Source organism: Perca flavescens, chromosome 21 (assembly GCF_004354835.1).
Source record: "Perca flavescens isolate YP-PL-M2 chromosome 21, PFLA_1.0, whole genome shotgun sequence".
NCBI lineage: Eukaryota > Metazoa > Chordata > Actinopteri > Perciformes > Percidae > Perca > Perca flavescens.
Window position 1 is genome coordinate 9,208,899 of NC_041351.1, and position 19,239 is coordinate 9,228,137.

At 42.7% G+C, this 19,239-nt stretch overlaps 4 protein-coding genes across 8 annotated transcripts; 2 read left to right on the forward strand and 2 right to left on the reverse strand.

The window, feature by feature from the left end:
- The first annotated feature begins 1,189 nt into the window (after positions 1 to 1,189).
- Positions 1,190 to 4,927, forward strand: timm23a (translocase of inner mitochondrial membrane 23 homolog a (yeast)). Its single transcript, XM_028568697.1, has 7 exons — positions 1,190 to 1,664; positions 1,854 to 1,912; positions 2,019 to 2,112; positions 2,950 to 3,034; positions 3,135 to 3,193; positions 3,429 to 3,539; positions 4,079 to 4,927. The coding sequence occupies exons 1-7, from the start codon at positions 1,562 to 1,564 to the stop codon at positions 4,195 to 4,197; spliced, it is 630 nt and encodes a 209-aa protein (XP_028424498.1). The 5' UTR covers positions 1,190 to 1,561; the 3' UTR covers positions 4,198 to 4,927.
- A 36-nt stretch (positions 4,928 to 4,963) lies between these two features.
- zgc:112285 (elastase-1) lies at positions 4,964 to 8,785 on the reverse strand. Its single transcript, XM_028568698.1, has 6 exons — positions 8,543 to 8,785; positions 8,323 to 8,432; positions 6,343 to 6,437; positions 5,935 to 6,215; positions 5,506 to 5,669; positions 4,964 to 5,398 (listed from the first exon to the last, which is right to left on the reverse strand). The coding sequence occupies exons 1-6, from the start codon at positions 8,676 to 8,678 to the stop codon at positions 5,219 to 5,221; spliced, it is 966 nt and encodes a 321-aa protein (XP_028424499.1). The 5' UTR covers positions 8,679 to 8,785; the 3' UTR covers positions 4,964 to 5,218.
- A 1,684-nt stretch (positions 8,786 to 10,469) lies between these two features.
- On the reverse strand, positions 10,470 to 14,713 carry LOC114548367 (mucin-5AC). 3 transcript variants are annotated; one of them, XM_028568272.1, is made up of 3 exons: positions 14,458 to 14,713; positions 14,149 to 14,350; positions 10,470 to 12,990 (listed from the first exon to the last, which is right to left on the reverse strand). In XM_028568272.1, exon 3 carries the CDS (start codon positions 12,973 to 12,975, stop codon positions 10,912 to 10,914), a length of 2,064 nt encoding a protein of 687 aa, XP_028424073.1. In that variant the 5' UTR covers positions 12,976 to 12,990; positions 14,149 to 14,350; positions 14,458 to 14,713; the 3' UTR covers positions 10,470 to 10,911. The 3 variants fall into 3 exon arrangements, with proteins under 3 accessions (XP_028424073.1, XP_028424071.1, XP_028424072.1); XM_028568270.1 differs by having other exon boundaries at positions 14,135 to 14,350; XM_028568271.1 differs by having other exon boundaries at positions 10,470 to 13,017; positions 14,135 to 14,350.
- A 419-nt stretch (positions 14,714 to 15,132) lies between these two features.
- On the forward strand, positions 15,133 to 19,239 carry syt15 (synaptotagmin XV). Of its 3 annotated transcripts, XM_028568031.1 has the most exons (8): positions 15,137 to 15,269; positions 15,345 to 15,531; positions 16,265 to 16,401; positions 16,553 to 16,845; positions 16,924 to 17,091; positions 18,495 to 18,603; positions 18,747 to 18,929; positions 19,043 to 19,239. In XM_028568031.1, the coding sequence occupies exons 1-8, from the start codon at positions 15,263 to 15,265 to the stop codon at positions 19,180 to 19,182; spliced, it is 1,224 nt and encodes a 407-aa protein (XP_028423832.1). In that variant the 5' UTR covers positions 15,137 to 15,262; the 3' UTR covers positions 19,183 to 19,239. The 3 variants fall into 3 exon arrangements, with proteins under 3 accessions (XP_028423833.1, XP_028423831.1, XP_028423832.1); XM_028568032.1 differs by lacking the exon at positions 19,043 to 19,239 and having other exon boundaries at positions 15,133 to 15,269; positions 16,553 to 17,091; positions 18,747 to 18,760; positions 18,847 to 18,929; XM_028568030.1 differs by having other exon boundaries at positions 15,135 to 15,269; positions 16,553 to 17,091.

A 19,239-nucleotide genomic window follows, 5' to 3' on the forward strand; every position in this document is an offset into this window, starting at 1 on the left:
TTAAATCAGGCCAATTAGAGTGAGGACTGAGGAGTACCAGAACCAACAGGATTGACCCCTCTATAGCAGGTCTGTATTTACTATCAGCTCTCTGCTGCCTCCCTGTGTAGCTTGTGAGGAACTTTTCAGACTAGATTACAATAAATGCAACAAGTGAGAAGCAAAAAACTGTATGCGAGAGCTGAGACAATTGGTCGACAGAAAATGAATGCAGAAACGGCTTCTTAAATGTGAGTATTTTTTTAAGTCATTTTGTGCCTTTATTACGGATAGAGATGACCCAAAACAAGGGAGAGGTGTAAGAAAGGCTGGACTTAATAAAACAGTGACATTGTGGTTAATGATGTTTTTCAATTTTGAACTATTGTTCAGAAAACAATAAGCACTTTCAAGACGTCCCCTGAGAAATTGTGATGAGCATTTTTCACAACATTCTGACATTTTATAGGCAAAATAATGAATAATAAAAATTAAATTGTCGTTAGTAAGTTGCTGCACTAGAAATGTAATTAATCTTTCTTTTTTTAAGATTATTTTTTGGGGCTTTTCCCTTCGTTCGATAGTGACAGGGGATAGACAGGAAAGGGGGAGAGAAAGAGAGGGGACGACACGCAGCAAAGGGCAGCAGGTCGGATTCGAACCCGGGCCGCTGCAAAGAACTCAGCCTACATGGGGCATTTTTTATTCTTCCAAACAAACGTTTTTTGTTTCTTGTTGTCATTCCCAGAAATATTGTAAGCAAAAGAAAGATTGTAGAAAAAAGTCTGTTTTCGGTTATAGGCTACTGCAAGTCCATATGTTAAGTATACCTTTGAAAACTAAACTTAGTATTTGTTTACTTTGATATAGTTATATATATATATATATATATATATATCAGTCCTCACTCTAATTGGCCTGATATTTATATATATATATATATATATATATAGTTACTTAATAATTCTTCCATCACTGTTTATTTGTCAAATATTTTATTTCTCGTCTGGAGTCAGTTTTGTAATGTCCTGGCTGCGTTAGGCTACAGCCATAGACTGTTACAGTCTATGGTTACAGTTTGCACTTGGTTGAGTAAACAGATCCCAGATCTGTGGAGGTTTCGTAAAGTCGTAGGTCTTACAAACGTTATAAAAACAGTTTGGTTCCTTTACTTTTCACGTCTAAACGATGTATGTTATTGAAATCACGAGATGAAACTGATGTTGAGTGAGGACAGTAGCCTTGGTCGGGTTTGATGACGCAACGACAGCTCAGCGTCAGTGTAGTCGCTTTACGGCAGAGCGTGCTGCTGGAGGTCAGGAGTTTGAAAAGAAGCCTAGCTAGCTAGCCAAGTAGCGAGTCTGTAACGAAAACTTTGTGTTTTCACTGGTACAACTCACTTAGGGTTCAAAATACACATTAACAGGACAGCGTATGTTGGTGTCGGTGAATCCAGCAGCCCATCGTTTGTCTTGGATTTTCAGTATTGCGACATAGCTAGCCTTGCTAACGTTAGCCAGATCGGTTTGGCTAGCAGCTCCCTGCTAGCTCCAGTGCTTGACCCCTCGGATCTTTTACAGCCATGGACAACTCGCAAGGATCGGGAGGAGTGAAAGGAGGTATCGGGGGTCTCTTTGGAGGCGGTGCACCTGAATACTCCAACACAGAGCTCGCCGGTGTTCCCTGTAAGCGTCATGTAACGCTAGCTTTCAATTTGCTTTGGTTAGCTTTAGCCGGGTAACAGCCATAGCAGCTGTAATATTAGTTAGTCAGCTTAATGGCCTTTTAAATGTCTTGTAAATACAACCTTTTCAGTATATATGTTGAATTATGTTAAAAGTGATGCTAATATATCTGTTGTAATGTAATTTCAGTGACTGGAATGAGTCCTCTGTCCCCTTACCTCAATGTCGACCCTCGTTACCTGATTCAGGTAACGTTAAGCTAGAGCGAAATTAGCATTTTAGCTGATTTCGGTTTAAATGTGTGTGTTTTTGTGTATTTTTCTCACTATAACAGCCGTTTATGTTGTGTTTCAGGACACAGACGAGTTCATTCTACCCACAGGTGCCGAGAAAACAAGAGGGAGATTTGAACTGGCTTTCTTTACTATTGGAGGATCCTGCATGACTGGTAAGAGATAATTAGCACCTCCTGTAACATCATTTTTCTTTCCACTGCTATCTTTCATGATGTATTGACTGTCTTATGGTTTGTCCTTGGGTGACTTGAAAGGCGCATATAAACAAATTGTATTATTATTCATTTTGTTAGTATAATAGTGTCCCACAACTTCCTCAGATTGTACTTAAAGCGTTATTCATTCTGTTCAATAGGAACCGTGTTTTGTTTTCTATAAATGTGAAAAGTAAAAAGTACTATACTTGTACTATATATCAGAAGTTTGTGGACACTGCTGTTCACGTTTTTATACTTTTACTGCTCTGTGGCTGTCTTCCATGTTTTGAGTTTGGTCCCCTTGGTTTATATTAAGAGGATGGTACTTAGACAACCATGTGGTTTTGAGAGGGCCCTTTATTTTTTAAATTTGACAATGCCACCATGCACAAAGTCAGGTCCATAAAGAAATGTTGGTTGTTTAAGTCTGGTGTGGAAGAAAGTGACTAGTCTGCGCTGTGCCTTGACCTTGGCATTCAACATCTTTGGGAAGAATTTGGGTGCACACTGAGAGCCAGGATTTATCACCCAACATCAGAGGCCAACCTCACTGGTGATCTTCTGGTTGAATGGGACCAAATCCCTGCAGCCACATTCTAAAGATCTTGTGGAAAGCCTTCCTTAGAAAAGTGGAGATGTTATAGCATGACTCATAGTTGACATGTTTAACAATCAAGTTTGGGTGTCCACATAGATTTTGGCATATAGTGTACCTGGGGTATACATTATTGAAATAGCTGAATGTTTTCATTGTTTTTACTCAGCCTTTCTGCCTTTTTGTTTTGACTTCAGGAGCAGCACTTGGAGCTGTAAATGGTCTCAGGTTGAGCCTGAAGGAGACTAGAGACATGGGATGGTCCAAACCTCGTAATGTGCAGTGAGTATGGAGACAGTTTTCTGTTTACCTGTCACATTACCCCTAATATTATATCTGGATTACTTGACCTGTCCTCTAAATGTTTGCTTTCTCTCTCCAGGATTCTCAACATGGTGACCAGACAGGGTGCTTCATGGGCTAACTCTTTAGGCTCAGTAGGTAAGACCATTATAATGTAACTCAAAAAATAAAACAAATGCCATGGATGATAACATATAAGAGAACATTACTTATTTAAATGTATAATATTAGTGTGCTTTTAGGGATTTTTTTGATGTTGGATATGTTGCTTTTCAAGTTTCCCTCTTTTGAAAAACTTGACTCTAATGTGAGACAGATGTGTTTTTTTGTTGCCACCTCGCGTAAAACTGTTTACTTGTCTTTGCCCTTGCAGCCTTGTTATATAGTGTTTTTGGTGTAGCAATAGAGAAGGCCAGAGGAGCAGAAGATGACATCAACACAATGGCTGCTGGGACGCTAACGGGGATGCTTTTCAAATCAGCCAGTACGTTTTTCTGCTTGTATATTTTATGTGTAATGTTATTGACTTTAACCTGAGAGTATTTGCATGTGCGTTAATGAGATAAAGATAACTGAATTATATAACATGTATTGTCGCCGTATAAAATCCTCCTGTTGAAATAGTGTGGTTTCACAAGTTCTCATCTGAATGAGTGATGGCTTTAATCTTACGGAACAACCACAGCATGCAAAAAAGAAGCTGAAATTAGTGTTAGACATTTTTGGCAGTGCTACTTTCACCACCTCTATATTTTTATTTATCTTATACTATTTAAATACTCTGTCGGCATGTTATGAGGTTCAAAGGGCACTACAATAAATGCACAAATATTGAAATCAATATTGGAAAGCACCAATTTTTTTGAGAGCTAATAAATTACACTGCCTGAAGTGAATCTGTTGAGCCTTAACCATCTGGCACTTTGGGTAAATTAAAATGTGAATTATTTCCTGACGTTGCTGTTTATTTTATGTTCACACACAGCTATTTTCAATTGTTCTGCCACTACTGTGTGTTTGCAGGTGGCCTAAAGGGTGTGGCCCGAGGAGGTCTGGCTGGTTTAGCCTTGTCTGGTGCCTACGCTCTTTACAACAACTGGGACCACCTCACCGGCTCCTCATCCTCCTCCAGACTATACTAACTCTCTCCCACACACATCTGCTTCTACATTAGGGCCAAATAACTCCCCAGGACACAGCCTTTAACCACAGCGCTAAGAGGAATTAGACTCTGGTCAAATGCAGTGTGCTTTTCAGGGAAGTGTGGGTTGGTCCCAGTTCAATGGTTCCCCCCCATAGTCCCTTTCCTTTCCAGGAGCATTCTGGGGTAAAAAAAAAAAGGAGATTGGACTAAATTCCACTGGGAGTCCAGATGTAGACCGTCCTACAACACTCTCTTCATTTGTTTTTTATCCTCTGAGGTGTTCCTCTCACTGATATGATCAGTAATGAGAAGACCCTGTGAGGATGTTTTATAGAGGTGTGTCATTTGTTATGTCATTGTTTATGGGAGGCTTATTAGTCTTCATTGATGCTTGTTCTGAAATCAATGAACCCATGATATTTGGGTTAAAAGAGCCAATGTGTAAAATGACTTGTGACATCTGTTGTGTGGTTCACCAGATGAACGGCAGTGGATTCATGTACTGCTTCTGGACTGAAAGACTCTTCTGTAGTAGAAGAGCAAAGAGATTTTCAACTATGATCTACAAATGCAGAACTAAGCCTTACGGTTCTACTCTATGTATTTATTGAAGTGTATAAGCAGTGGTCTCTGTTTTAATGTGCAAGAAGAAATCACTGTAAAGCTGTCTGTGTCTCCACCATACTCTCTGTATTAAATTCTATATTAAAGGAAATGGGAAATGTTGACAAGGTTTTTGCTTTTAACCAATTTTATTGCTCAAATGTAGATGTCATGAGTAGTGTATACTACGCACTGCTCTGCCTCAACTTTCTGCTGTTTAAAATCAGAGCAGTGCATAGTGAAGACTTTAAAAAATGATGTGTAAGAAAACAATAATTTCACATTCAGAACACGTATTTACTTCTTGTTGAATGAACTGTTGCAGTGAGACTTTTAGGAAAAACAGATTGTAGTTGTCTGTAGACATGGAACAGAGCAGAGCTTATGTTTGCTGTCAGCGATGTCAGGCGGCCCGCTCAGTGCAGGAAGAAGTCCCTGACGCGTGTTGCCTCGATCCAGTGGATGTAGGCTGCGGTGCGGGTGAAAACGCTGGGTTTATTCTCCACGGTGCAGCCAATCGGGCCGAAGCTCACGACGCCGTGCACCTCCCAGCGATCCTGCCCCTGCTGGCACAGCAGAGGACCACCAGAGTCACCCTGGGGGAGGAAGGAGGAGACAGATCGGTGGTAAGGAGATGCACTTTTTAAAATTTTTATTTTTATTCATTCTCCCTTCAAGATATCACTGTAAATCTCAGTCCTACCTGGCATGCAGCAGGTGGGCCCTCAGTGTCCCTGAACCCGGCACAGATCATGGAGTCTCGCACACGATCGCCCCAGAATTTCTTCTGCCGGCAGGTCTTGAAGTCAATGATGGGCAGGCGGGCTTGATTCAGGGCTTCTGCCAGAGACACATTCTCCTTCCCACCTGAAATGTGTTTAAGGAAAACAATTTAAATTCAAACTGTATTTAGATTTTTTGAGTCCATCAGTTTGCCCCAGACTGAAATATCTTCACAACTTTTGGACATTTTGCACACACATTTTTGATCCCCAGAGGATGAATTCTATTGATTCCCTGACTTTTCCTATAGCGCAACCAGTGGGTTGTCAAAAGTTAATCAGTGGACACAATTACTTCTTTCAGAGCTTTTCCCTTGTCATTTACATCCCCTCCCCCCTCCTCTACTCACCCCGGGTGTCTCCCCAGCCTGTGACCCAGCAGTAGTGTCCCGGATTGAGGCTGGTCTGCTTGCTTGGCAGGCAGGCGTAGCGGATGAAGTTTGATGGGACGATATCCGTGGCAGCCTTCACCAGGGCGATGTCGTAGTCCAGCTCGCTGTGAGTCGGGTAACGGAAGTTCTCGTGCCGGTAGATTCTCTTCACGGGGAAAATTCTCTCTGCCGTCTCTGAGCGCTTCAGCTGGTGCTTCCCCAGGACGATCCTCCAGCTCCCAGCATCCTCAGCTTTACCCCTAAAAGGCCAATAAACAGTTAAAGCAAGGCCTCTGTGGTTCTCATTGTTTATGTCACAAATATGTATTCAAACCCCAAACTACAATTAAATCTGCAACTGTTTCTTGTGTGTTAATGGTTTCTTACTTTTGGAAGCAGTGAGCAGCAGTAAGGACCCAGTTCTTGTGGATGAGAGTTCCTCCACAGACATGAATGTAATGTTTACTTCCCCTGGGACGAACCTACGAGAGACATCCAGACAGCCCCCTCAGTGATGTGAGATTATTTAACACTTGGTAATAAGGGTACAAAGCATACACTTAAGTAATGCTTAACTGATGTATGACTCATGATGATTTAATGCATGAATTAATGCAGGATGTTTCATAAATTCCTGTTGCTCACACTTAAAGGTGCTCTAAGCGATGTCATGCATTTTTTAGGCTACAACATTTTTTGTCACATACAGCAAACATCTTCTCACTATCTGCTAGCTGCCTGTCCCCTGAACACACTGTATAAAAAAAACTGTCTCTGTAGACAACCCAGACTCCACAAACGCCAGCAAAAACAAACTTGCACCCTGCACCACGAAACATAACAGAGTTCCAGCGTTCCAGCCAATAACCGACAAGAAGGATTTGGGGGTTGTGGTGTTAGTGCACGGAAGGGAGGGGGACGGGATGAGGAGGAGGGAGGGGCGAGCTAGCCTCGTTTGGTTTGAAAATACTTCGAACGTTAACAAGAAGTGCCGCCACCCAACATCGCTTGGAGCACCTTTTAATAGATCATCAATTAAGGAATGTTAATTAGAGTTCCTGCAAATTAGCTGGATTTAGTCAAAAATGTAATTTCCGACCTGTGCAATTGCTCAGCCTCTCTGAAAGCAGAACACCTTTTCTCTTATTAGTACTATAGTACTAGTCCTATAGTACAACAGATGATCAGAAACCTGCATACTGTTATGATCATGTATACAGTGACATGAATAATAACGAAGGTTTCTCATATGTAAAAATAATCCCGAATATGATCAAAACCAGGATAACACTCAAAACGGACATTCTAGAGCTACTAATGTAAACACACTTGTTTATAAAAGATAATTAGTTTTTTACTAGACCTACAATTGTTAAGAATTGAAGTATAGGAAATGGTAATATGCCCAAATGATTTGTCAATTAATCCATAAGCGAGTGACATAAAATTAACTGACAATACATTTGAGAATTTGACAAACGTGCACTGGTTCCTAATCCTAAAATGTTAGAATCTGCTAATGTTCTCTGTTTTACATTAATTTAAATTTAGCATATTTAATGGTTTGGTCGTGTTCAACAGTTGGTCAGACGAACAAGGAATTTAGAGACATGGCTGTGACAACATCTCATTGGTATTTTTCACTATATTCTGACATTTTATACACTAAAAGATTGAAAAAACACAAACGGAACTAAAAAATAATCTGTAGGGGCATTCTCATATCAGCCCAAGAAGGGATACAAATTTGGTTGGAGGTAAACTGGTGGAGGAAGTATTTAGATCTTTGATCTTTGCTCAAGTAATAAAAATACTCCATTACAAGTAAGTGTCCTGCATTGAAAATACTACTCAGGTAATGTAAAGAAGTATTAGTATTGAAATGTACTTAAAGTATCCAAAGTAAAAGTACTCCTTATGCAAAATGACCCCACTCAGTTATATATATTCTATATATGTTATTGGAATATTGTTATTGATGCATTCATGTAAGCAGCATTTTTAATATAGTCAAAGTAGGGCTTATTTTAACCACTTAAGTTAATATATGGTTTTAGATAATAGTGTTTAAGAATGCATAATGTTTTTTAAACTGATCATATGTTCTGCAGCGGTCATATAAATCCAGTGGAGTAAAAAATATGATAATTCCCTCTGGAATGTAATGGAGTGGAAGTATCAAGTAGCAGAAAATGGAAATGTGCAAGTAAAGTACAAGTACCTCATAATTGTACACTACTTGAGTGAATGTACTTAGTTACATTCTACCACAGGTAGTAAGTGTACTAGTTTTGAGTTATAACTTTTTCATGTGGTCAATTCAAGATCTGTCAATACTGAACCACGTCAATACAAAGGCGGATTTACCTGCAGAGAGACCTGCCAGGGCCAAGAGTGAGGTCTGGCCTCGTTACCAGAGACAATCCTCTCAGCCATGTTGGGCTTAAAGTGAGCCATACCACAATCCTTAGGCCAGTCTAAGAGGATAGAAGAACAAGATAAGACCCCATAAAACAGACATTCAAATCAAACACTTATTTAGTATGTATTAACAGCTGAGTGTGTTTCTGTGTGTGTTTGCCCTCACCCAGGTGGAGGAGCTTGTGCTGTGGCTGTCGTCCAGGGGTGAGTGTGTATGCATCTGCTGGCAGAGATGCCTTGCTCAACAGCAGCGGCAGCAGCAGGGACAGAAAGAGGAGCAGAGGAGGTCCTGGTACAGCCATCGTCTATCACAGAATCACCGGCCGGCACACATCCCACTATATTTATATTGGGCAGCAAGTGCACGCAGATGTACACACACTCGCGCACACACACAACAGCAGGGACAATGAGCTGTGTCACTACAAAGGCCAAGCGCTGGATTGTTCTCTTGTACAGCTAAAGTTTCCACTGCCGCTGAGAAAAAGGGGATTTCGGGGAGTCCCATCAGCACTTTCACATACATATAGTATGCACACAGTACACCAACATACACACAGGACAAAGGCAATACAGCACTGTACACAAACAAACATCACATCATGCCACATGACTTACAGCAGTGACATAGTGACCTGTGCATGCCCTTTATCTCTGATATCCCACATCTCCACCATAGCTCATCCATGTAAACATGACTCAGTAGAAACAACGTTATTACCGTGTGTTTACCTGCCGAAAGATGGCTTGTATTGATATTTATTCTTGTCAATCTGAACTTGGGAGTAAGAGGAGTCAAATGATAGAGGAAAGACCAGAAATGAAGTGGCAGTTTCAGATAAATCGTTTAGGCCGATATTAGCTTATGACAGATATTATGTTGGCTATACATTTACAGGGAATTACAATACAGAAAGCCAGTTAAGAATAAATAATTTCAATAAAGTTGAAGAATAAAATGTTTAGTTTTTTTACTATTCAGAGTGACAGCTACTCTAATTTGACCTTAAATGAAACAAAACCTATCTGCGTGGCTAGATGCTAGGTCAGTGGATAAAAACACATATATTTATGTAATTTGGGAGCATTTACCATTCAAGACCAGAAAATAAGAGTAAATAAATGCCTGCTCTACACACCTCTGTGAAAATATGACAACAACAACTGCAGTGGAAGCCACTAGTGAGTTGATCTTTTTTCTATGGTGAATAAAAGAGAATGTGCCTGCTCATCTGAATGGCAGCGCCTGAGTGGTCAAACCTCACCACTGTGGTTCACCAAGTTTACATACAACTCAACTTTGTGTACCTTTTTCACGGTGAATGAGTTGAGCGAGTGTGGAAAGAGAGGGAGGGAGAGTTTATTGGGTTTTTGAGTTGGTGTTCATACTCAAACAACATGACTGAGCTGAGTCACATCCTGTGTAATTATCTGTGTGAATATTTGAGAGTAAACCTGACACATGCTTCCGCAGCATTTACCTCATTTGTCAGCTGTAAAGGGTCAGACATCTTGGCTGGGCTTTTTTTCCCCAAGTCATCTCAGACTCAAAGATTTATGACAAAGACTCAAAAAAACTTGTTATAAAAGTGTACATATACAGTAGATGTAACGGGAGAAGTATGCTTTCACTTAAGTAAAAGTACAGAATTATTGCAAGCTTGTCATACTCCTAGTGTCACAAGTTAAAGGATTCATTATGCAGAATATTATATTTTTATAAATGTTAGATAATGTGTAAACAGCATTTTACTGATGTTAGCTAAGGTGGAGGTACTGTTGACTAATTAACATACTGCTTGGTAACAGTGCATTATATTTTATAAATAGATGTTTTGTGTTTATGCAGCAGCAAAGTAACAAGTTAGTTTAAAATTTTTGTGGATTAAAATGTTTTTCCATATGAAATGTTGTTTAGTAGACGTGCAAGTATTATCGTCCGATAACAAGTACATCAAAACTGTACTTGATTATAATAAAAGTTTTCCAACTGCCATCTAAATACAAAAAAAGAAGATTTTTAGAGCAACAAAGACCAAATTTGGTTTTATTGAACATCTACATGAACAAATGTATTACCTGGTAGTTGATTTAATGATTTATAGGTAACCCTGGACTTTCCTGAAGACCTCACTAGAACTGCATCTACCCATCATTGAACTGCAAGAATGTAGGTGTGTTGTTGCTGTTAAAATGACGTAGAAAATAAACAAACAAGTAAATATGTATAAAGTCTTGATAGAAATAAAAGAATATAGGAGAAAATTAACTGTAAATAAAAAGATAGATAGCCCTAACAATCAACAAGTTAGGGAAGCCTGTATGGAGCATGTCCCTTCAGAGGAAATTAAGCGATCCAGTGGAAGGGACACATTTTCTAACATTGCATCTCCACATTTTACCAAATGACGAAAAAGAAACTGCAGGATAAAACCACATGAAAATGAGAAAATGCTCCTAAAGTCAATGAGTTTATTAGTGGTGCTTTGTGCAAATTGAGCTATGGATAATCGATAGCCCATGTGGTCTCCAGGATCAGTCGTCTGCCTTTCTGGAGCCTCCACACCACCCAGGCCTCAGTGACCTGATCACACTCTTCTTGCGGCTGTGTCCACTCCCATGCAAGGGTGACTTAGGATGGCTGGTGCCTTCCTCTCCGTACACCTCATCCTCTTCTTTTGAATTAGCTCCCTCTGCTCTGCTTACTTTACGAGCAGCTTCTATCGTTTCCTCCTTTTTGCCTCCTTCTTCTCCTTCCTCCTCCACCTCCCTCCTCCCTCCGTCTGCTTCTGGTGGCCCCTCACTCTCGCCCTCCACCATACAAGTCGAGGTTTTTATCATCACAGGCGGATGGACTTCTAGGGTCATGGCCTTTACCACGTTCGATATAAGAGGAGGCTTTGGTGCTTTCTTCTTGTTGGAGGTACGTTTCGGAGCCCGGGGGCTGTTCTGGAGCTCCAGATGTTTCTGAATGGCTGTGCTCAGCACCTCCGGGTCCACAGATGCTCCGTGAACATCCCATGTCATCCCGTTCTCGTCCCACTGCACCTGCTTCATGCTGCCCCTCCTCCCCATAGTGTCCTTCTCCTCCCCCTGGTTCTTCAGACACGACCTCCTCCTCTCCAGATCATGCGAGGAGGATGAGTTAATGTCCAACGTCGGGTTGTCTCCTCGCCTCTCCTCCTCCTCCTCCTCCTCCACCGCCACTTCCTCCTCTCCGCTGCTCACTGGGAACATGCTGGATGACGGGGACACCAGATTGGAGTTGGACCCCACTGAGGACTTCAGGTTCAGCCTTGATCCAGGCGGCGAGCCCAAGAGAGAGTGGGAGCCCATGTTGGAGTTGTTCGTCCTGAGGCCCCACAGGGAGCCGATGGGAGAGATCGTCTGCACCGCTGCGTCTACCTGCTTCAGCTTCGAGGTCATTGTACCTTCCTCCCTGAACAACTGAGCCTTTGTGTGGCCCTCTCTGGTTTTCAAGTGGCACCTGCAGCCCAAAAGCGAGTCGCTCAAGGAAGAAACCAGGGGTGACCTCCAACCCCTGCCTGTCGGACAGCTTTGCCCCGGCTGCCATGGCAACTCAAGATGGCAAACGGAGGCTCCACTTCGTCCATCTGCTGGAGAATTAGGCGCCAGGTAGCTTAACATTTGCACTGGGCTTCTCACTCCTCCATCCTCTGATAATTGTTGGCTTCCAGGACTGTGCAGCTCTTCTTTCACGTCATTGACAAGGCAGCCAGGATCTGATGACACGCCTTCCTCTGCTAAGCTAACAGATGATGGGAGCGGGGATGGGAATGTAAAAAAAAGCGAGTTGTTCTCCAGGAAGCGATCATCCTCCGTGCTGGTGGGTTGGAAGAGATCGGAGGAGTTGGATGGCAACGGTGAGGAGGTGTGAGCCTGCTGAGGTGATCGCAGTGGCGAGGGTGTGGGTGTGGGTGAGGAAGCAGGTGAGTCTTCCTGCTGATGTGTGCTCAGTGTTGAAGAAGAAGAAGAAGTTAAAAGATCTTTGTGTGGTAAAGTTGGTGTCTGCAGGGGGGGGATGCAGGGAGAGGGCGTGGTTGGTGGAGAGGTTGGTTTGGACAGGGGAGAGCACAGGGTTTCCTGGGTTAGACTCGAGGGGCGTGAGGTCCAACCTTTCCATACAACTGTATCTGGAGTGCTGCTACGGCTGTGTGTGCTGCCGCTACACTCGCTCCAGCGATGCATGTTGGTGATCCAGCGCTCGCCGAGGGCAGGAGGGCTGTGCACGTCTACGTGTTGGCCTGTGAGTGACAGCTGGTTGCTGGTGGTGGAGTTGATGTGCTGCCACATGCGAGGGTGCAGCTGCTGCAGCGTCACTGAGTTCTGCTCAGCGTGTGTGTTGGTGCTGGAGCTGCGTCTCAGGTCCAATCTGGTCCAGGCCGGGTCCCGCTTGTGCGGCGGCCCTGTCGCCATGACCACATCCATGGAGCTCTTAGATAGGGAGAAAATGGGCGCATGATCATCCCTATCCTCCGCCCCCACAGTCCTAGCTTCGCTGGAGTAAGAGGCCGACTGACTGACTGAACAACAGACTGGCTGGTAGCTCTCAGAAGCAGGGCGCCCGGGCCTCGCCATGGCAACAGCAACAACCTGCGAATAAAAAAAATAAATACCTACCTTTGAGTGTTAATTGCATTTTCTCCTCAAACCAAACAGATTTGTTTTTTGCCACTTGAGGGAAACCAGCACAACAAAGGAAAATAAAAAATCTTTAGCTGCTAAGTGCTCCACAAGTTCACCAAATATGCTTATTCTTGCAGAGAGTTAGATGAGAGGATCGATACTGCTCTGAAATTGCTGTGCTTAATTTGAAATTGCAAGCGGTTAGTTTAGCTTAGTTTTTAAACGGATTAAACAAAGAAAATAAAACCTATTAGTTAGTGAGCTTTAGAAGTGCTATGAAATGAATTTTCTTACCTTTGGAATGAGCCGGGTTAGCTGTTCCCCCTTGATTCCAGTCTTTATGTTAAACTAAACTAAGATAACCGGCTGCCAGCGCAAACTATTTTTTATTTTTTTCGTGAATTTAATGAACAGACAGAGTGGTAGCAATCTTCTTATCTAACTCTCTGCAAGAAAGCAAATACGCATATATCCCTAAATGTTGGAACTATTCCTTTAATCTTTTCTTTCTTTCTGACTCTACAACACACTTTAAGCCAGTACATACACACACACCAACACACACACACACACACACACACACACACACACACACACACACACACACACACACACACACACACACACACCAGATTAGCCTAATGAGATTACACAATCTAGATTATTTAGACAAAATGTAGATTGATCGAGACAGTTTAGAGAGCATTTGGCCTTCATTTGACCAAAGATAAAGAAAGACAGAGACAGCAAGATTGGATGGTTAGACAGGTTATAAGAATTTTTCTTCCAATACCATTTTGTGCCTAATTTTAATCTTCTTTGTATTAATGCTTTCATAAATCAGATTACACCAGTTCTTCAGTCCTTCACTTATTGAAAATCAATGCTGCTCTGCCTGAATTAGTGTCATAAAAACATGAATCCATATTTATATAAAAACTCACTGCAAAACCAAATCCACCTCTGTCCCAAAGTGACCTAGTAGTGTTTTGACCACGACTGCTACCTTATAATGTGTCTGTAGTTAAAGAACAAACAGCTAGTTAACCCACACTGTCTGTGTGCACAAAATACAGTGAGATGTCAGATAAAAGACAAAAGTACAACTTACCGTGAAGTTCACACCTTGTGTCCTGTTTTGCCCTCTTCCCTGGCACAGAGCAGGTAGCACTAAATGGCGTCTCTCCTTCCTCCCCTCATTCCTCTCTCTCTTTCTCCCTCACTTCTTAGGAAAATCGTCCGTGTTTCCAGCCGCTCTCAAGCCTCAAGCACACACTATTGTGACTTGTCTTCAGCTTGATCTTCATCCCTGACTCTTCTCTCACACCTGAACCTCATGTGAAGTTGACATCAGCATGACTATGAGGATTTCTATTTGTAAATGTGTTGTGTGATTTTCTACATATGCGTGTGTAAAAGAGAGAGGGCCATTACCTTTAGCTCTGAGGATTAGCTGTCATCTCGTTAGCTGCCATCCAATCTCTGAACAGTCTGTGCGTGTGTGTGTGTGTAGGTGTGTGGGGGTGGAGGTGTGTTGTGTGTGGATAAGTGGCTAATGAACATTTTGATTCCGAGTTAAAATCAGATCAGTTGTCACAGCAGCCATATTACATTAGTACATCATTTAGTTACATAGGTGCTACTTTAAATTCCATGGCAATCCATCCAACAGTTTGTGAGACAGTTCTCTAAAAAAACATAAATGTTAACCTCATGGAGGCGCTAGAGGAAAAGTCAGAGGATCACCAAAGTCAGTAGGATTCATCCTCTGGGTACTATGGATGTCTGTACCAAATGTCATGGCTATTCTTCACGTAGTTATTCAGATATTTCAGTTTGGATATTTCAAAGTGGTGCACCAACAGACCGACATTGCTGTTCCTAGAGCCAGTGTGGCAAAACGAAGAGACAAAAATCTACACGACTACTATATCAGTGTTTTGCTAATTCTAGCTCCTTGACTATACAGTATATTACACAACAGCATAGTTTGTGTAGTAGTGTGAAGTATATGTCATGGGTTCCTAAATCAGTGGTATGTTCCTTTTAAAGCGCTACAAGTGTTGCTGCCAGATAACAGCATGACATGGTGAGAATTAGCCAGCTGTGGCATACTTTCTCTGCTCTCCAGGGTCACATCCAGTACACATTTCACAGCTAAACAGGTCTACATCAAGAGACTCTCAAATTAATAACTCATGCTAAAAGGTAGCTTCAGCTACAGAACTAACAAGCAATCATGGCAGGTAAGCTGTAAACTAAATTAGACCCATACATTACTACCTTTGGATTTATTACCCTAAATGTGCTTGTTTTATTAGACCAGGTGTTACTGTTGGTTGTCGGTCTGTCCGTGGCTCTCCTGCTGCTGCTGTGTCTGACGGTTTACTATCTGTGGAGGAGGAAGAAGAAGGGTCAGAGTCAATACGAGGAGCTGCTCTCCACAGTGCCTTCAGTACCAGCATGCTCTGCCCCGGTGCTCCCGGTGTCTCAGGGCTCCTGCGCCACGTTAGTAAAAAAACATGCACACAGTCCTACATAGTGCTTTTCTCTTACTGTTTATTCATTCTTTCTTTCAAAGGTATATTTATAAAGTTTTGTGGAACAGTACAAAAGTTATATTTGATCCCATTGAACTCTTTTTTTTGTGCCTTTTTTATTAGATAGTGTACAGTAGAGAGCCAACAGGAATGAGATGAAAGGAGGTTTGAAATGCCAAAAAAGGTCCCCAGCTGGACTCAAACTGGAGATTTTGCAAATACATGGTCAACAACTTAAACCCCTAAACCACCCAACACATTACTGCTTCAAAAATACATAAACAATACTAATGGTTTTAAATCAGTTCTGGCCGACAGAGGCAAAGCAAGCTTTTATATCACATTTCAGACTTTACATGAAGATTGAGGAGAAAAAAGGGGATGAAGAAGGAAGAGAGAGTCGAGTTTCATCAGGTCAGATTATGTGATACATCTTGCTGGATTTCTTAAAGGCAAACGAATCCAGCAGTTGATTTTAAACAAAATGGACTGAAGCAATGACAAAAGTATGGGAAAATCCTCTGAAACATGTTGCTACTTCCAAGAAAAAGTCTCTTTCCTGAAGAACATCATCCATTACTTGGAAGCATCAGGGTTTACTGGACTTGTAGTCTTGATTTTAAGAGAGCTATCACAATTAAGTTGAGCTGCAAATAGCCTGTCGCCACAATTAATAACATTTGTCTCTGACTGTGTTGAAGGCCCTGTGAGATCCCTTTTACCTTGCCTCCTCGCTTCACGGCACAAAACCATGGTGACCTAAAAAATGAGGAGGAGGAGATGAAGATGGAGGCCCGAAGGGACATACTGGCCCATCGTGGGTCACTCACAGTAAGGAGTAGGTCGTTACTGCCTTTATTTGACAGCATGTCTAGATGGTTATAGTCCCTTTGAGTAAAATTAAAGTAATTTACAACCTTAATTCAAGAATAATACATGTGCTAACTAATGTGATCGACTTTCTATATTGTTGTTACTGTCTCCATCAGGATGGTACCCAGTGGGGACGGTGCTGGCCGGTCTCTACTCGGTTCCTCCTCTGAACGAGGTGGTGGCCCCTCCTCCCGGCATGGCCACCCGTCTCTGCTTCTCTGTGGAGTACCGACACAGCTGCGAGCAGCTCATGGTCTCCTTGCTCCGCCTCGGCAACCTCCCTCCCCGTTTTCATGGCAACATCATGCTGGTGGAGCTCCGGCTTCTCCCTGACGACCGGCGGCCCCGCCAGGCCAAGGCCCGGGGCACGGGGCCCGACCCCGAGTTCTGCGACTGCTTAGTTTTCCAGGCGAGGACACTAAAAAAACGATGCAACCTTAGAGACAAAATAATTTGTATCTCACATACTTCCTGTTTCCTTCCGCAGGTGTCAGGTGTGTGTGTGCCTCAGAGCACCCTGAGCGTGTGTGTGCTGAGTATGGAGCAAGACGGCAAACGCCACGCGGTGGGCAGGGTGCTGTTTCCTCTGGAGGGGGAGCTCGGTCAGGCCGGCAGGGTGCTCTGGAGGGACCTGGAGACAGAGGACGACACACAGGTACTAGTGGTGGAATGTAACAAAGAGCATTTCCTCAAGTACTGTACTTGAGTACACATTTGAGGTACTTGTACTTTATTCCATTTTATGCAACATACTTTTACTCTGACAGCTTTATTTACTTTTCAGATTACAGTATGATGCATAGCTGTAGATTAAACTACCCAACAGTAAATAAAGGAGTTAAAATGAGCACAACTTAAACATCTAGAGCAGTAAAATGCAACATACACATGCATCGAGAATATTAATCCAGAATCATCGGATACAAGGGACAAGCAGGGACAGGGAACATTTTACTACACAATGAGTATTTTTACTCTTACTTTAAATACATTATGTTTATGATACTTTTGCTTTAAAGGTCTTATGACATGCTGCTTTTTGGATGCTTTTATATAGGCCTTAGTGGTCCCCTAATACTGTATCTGAAGTCTCTTTTATATAGGCCTTAGTGGCCCCCTAATACTGTATCTGAAGTCTCTTTTATATAGACCTTAGTGGTCCCCTAATACTGTATCTGAAGTCTCTTTTATATAGACCTTAGTGGTCCCCTAATACTGTATCTGAAGTCTCTTTTATATAGACCTTAGTGGTCCCCTAATACTGTATCTGAAGTCTCTTTTATATAGGCCTTAGTGGTCCCCTAATACTGTATCTGAAGTCTCTTTTATATAGGCCTTAGTGGTCCCCTAATACTGTATCTGAAGTCTCTTTTATATAGACCTTAGTGGTCCCCTAATACTGTATCTGAAGTCTCTTTCCTGAAATTCAGCCTTGGTGCAGAATTACAGCCACTAGAGCCTAGAGTCCCACAATGAGCTTTCCTTAGGACGTGCCATTTCTGTGTCTGTAGCTTTAAATGCTATTGAGGAGAAGAGAAGATGGGGTGGAGGGTGGGGGTGTGGCCTTGACTAACTGCTATGCTTCGCTTGTTTTCGAGCCATGATGTCTCTCTCTCTTTCATGGGTGGGCCAAATTCTTTGGGCGGGCAAAGCAGAGAAAGGGGAGTTAACCTTTCCCCTTATGACCTCATAAGGAGAAGATTCCAGATCGGCCCATCTGAGCTTTCATTTTCTCAAAGGCAGAGCAGGATACCCAGGGCTCGGTTTACACCTATCACCATTTCTAGCCACTGGGGGACCATAGGCAGGTTGGGGGAACTCACATTAATGTTAAAAAACCTCATAAAGTGAAATTTTCATGCCATGGGACCTTTAACAAGGTTTTGAATGCAGGACTTGAAGTGGATTATTTTTACAGTGTAGTATTGTTACATTAACAGAAGTAAAGCATCTAAATACTTCTTCCACCACTGACAGGTGCAAATAGAAACACTGTGGGACGTCTGCATGTGCACAGAATTGGCCATGAAAGCTCATAATCATTGTAATCTCTTTCAGTGTTCAGAGCTGGGTGATGTGCAGATATCTCTCATGTACAGTCCGTGTCTGCAGCGCCTCTCTGTGGTTGTTCTGAGGGCTCGCGGCCTACAGCTGCTCACAGACGCAGGTAAGTCTTTCAGGTAAACAGTGGATTTGTGGATGTGTGTCCATGTAAGCATCGTTCAGCTGACGTCTTCACAGGAATGTAAATACGAGGTAAGTCTACCTACGTCTGAAGCATTAGTAATACAGCATATGTGTGTTTCCCAGGTGTGTGCGTACAGGTGAGCTTACAGATACACACTCAGGTGGTGAAGATTAAACGCAGCTTTGTGGCGAAATGTGAAAACGACCCCTATTTCGACCACAGGATGACGTTTAAACTACGCTCGCAGCACCTGGACGAGGCCTGTCTGAGATTTGAGCTGCAGCAGCCAAACGACGTCCGCTCAGGTGAAAAGGTCAACTTAATGTGCATGTTATCTTATGTCCTGCTAACATGAACTTCAGTATTAGATCAGCTGTGTACTCACCTTGGCTCGGCTCTGTCTTCGTTGTTCTCCCAGAGCCTCCGGCCCTGCTAGGAGTGCTGGTGTTGGGTCCCTTCATGTATGCCAGGGGCCCGCAGCTGCAGCACTGGATGGACATGGTTAACACGCCACAGGAGCCGGTCGAACTGTGGCACGGACTGGGCCGGGCCACTTAACACACAAATCACACACACACACACACACACACACACACACACACACACACACACACA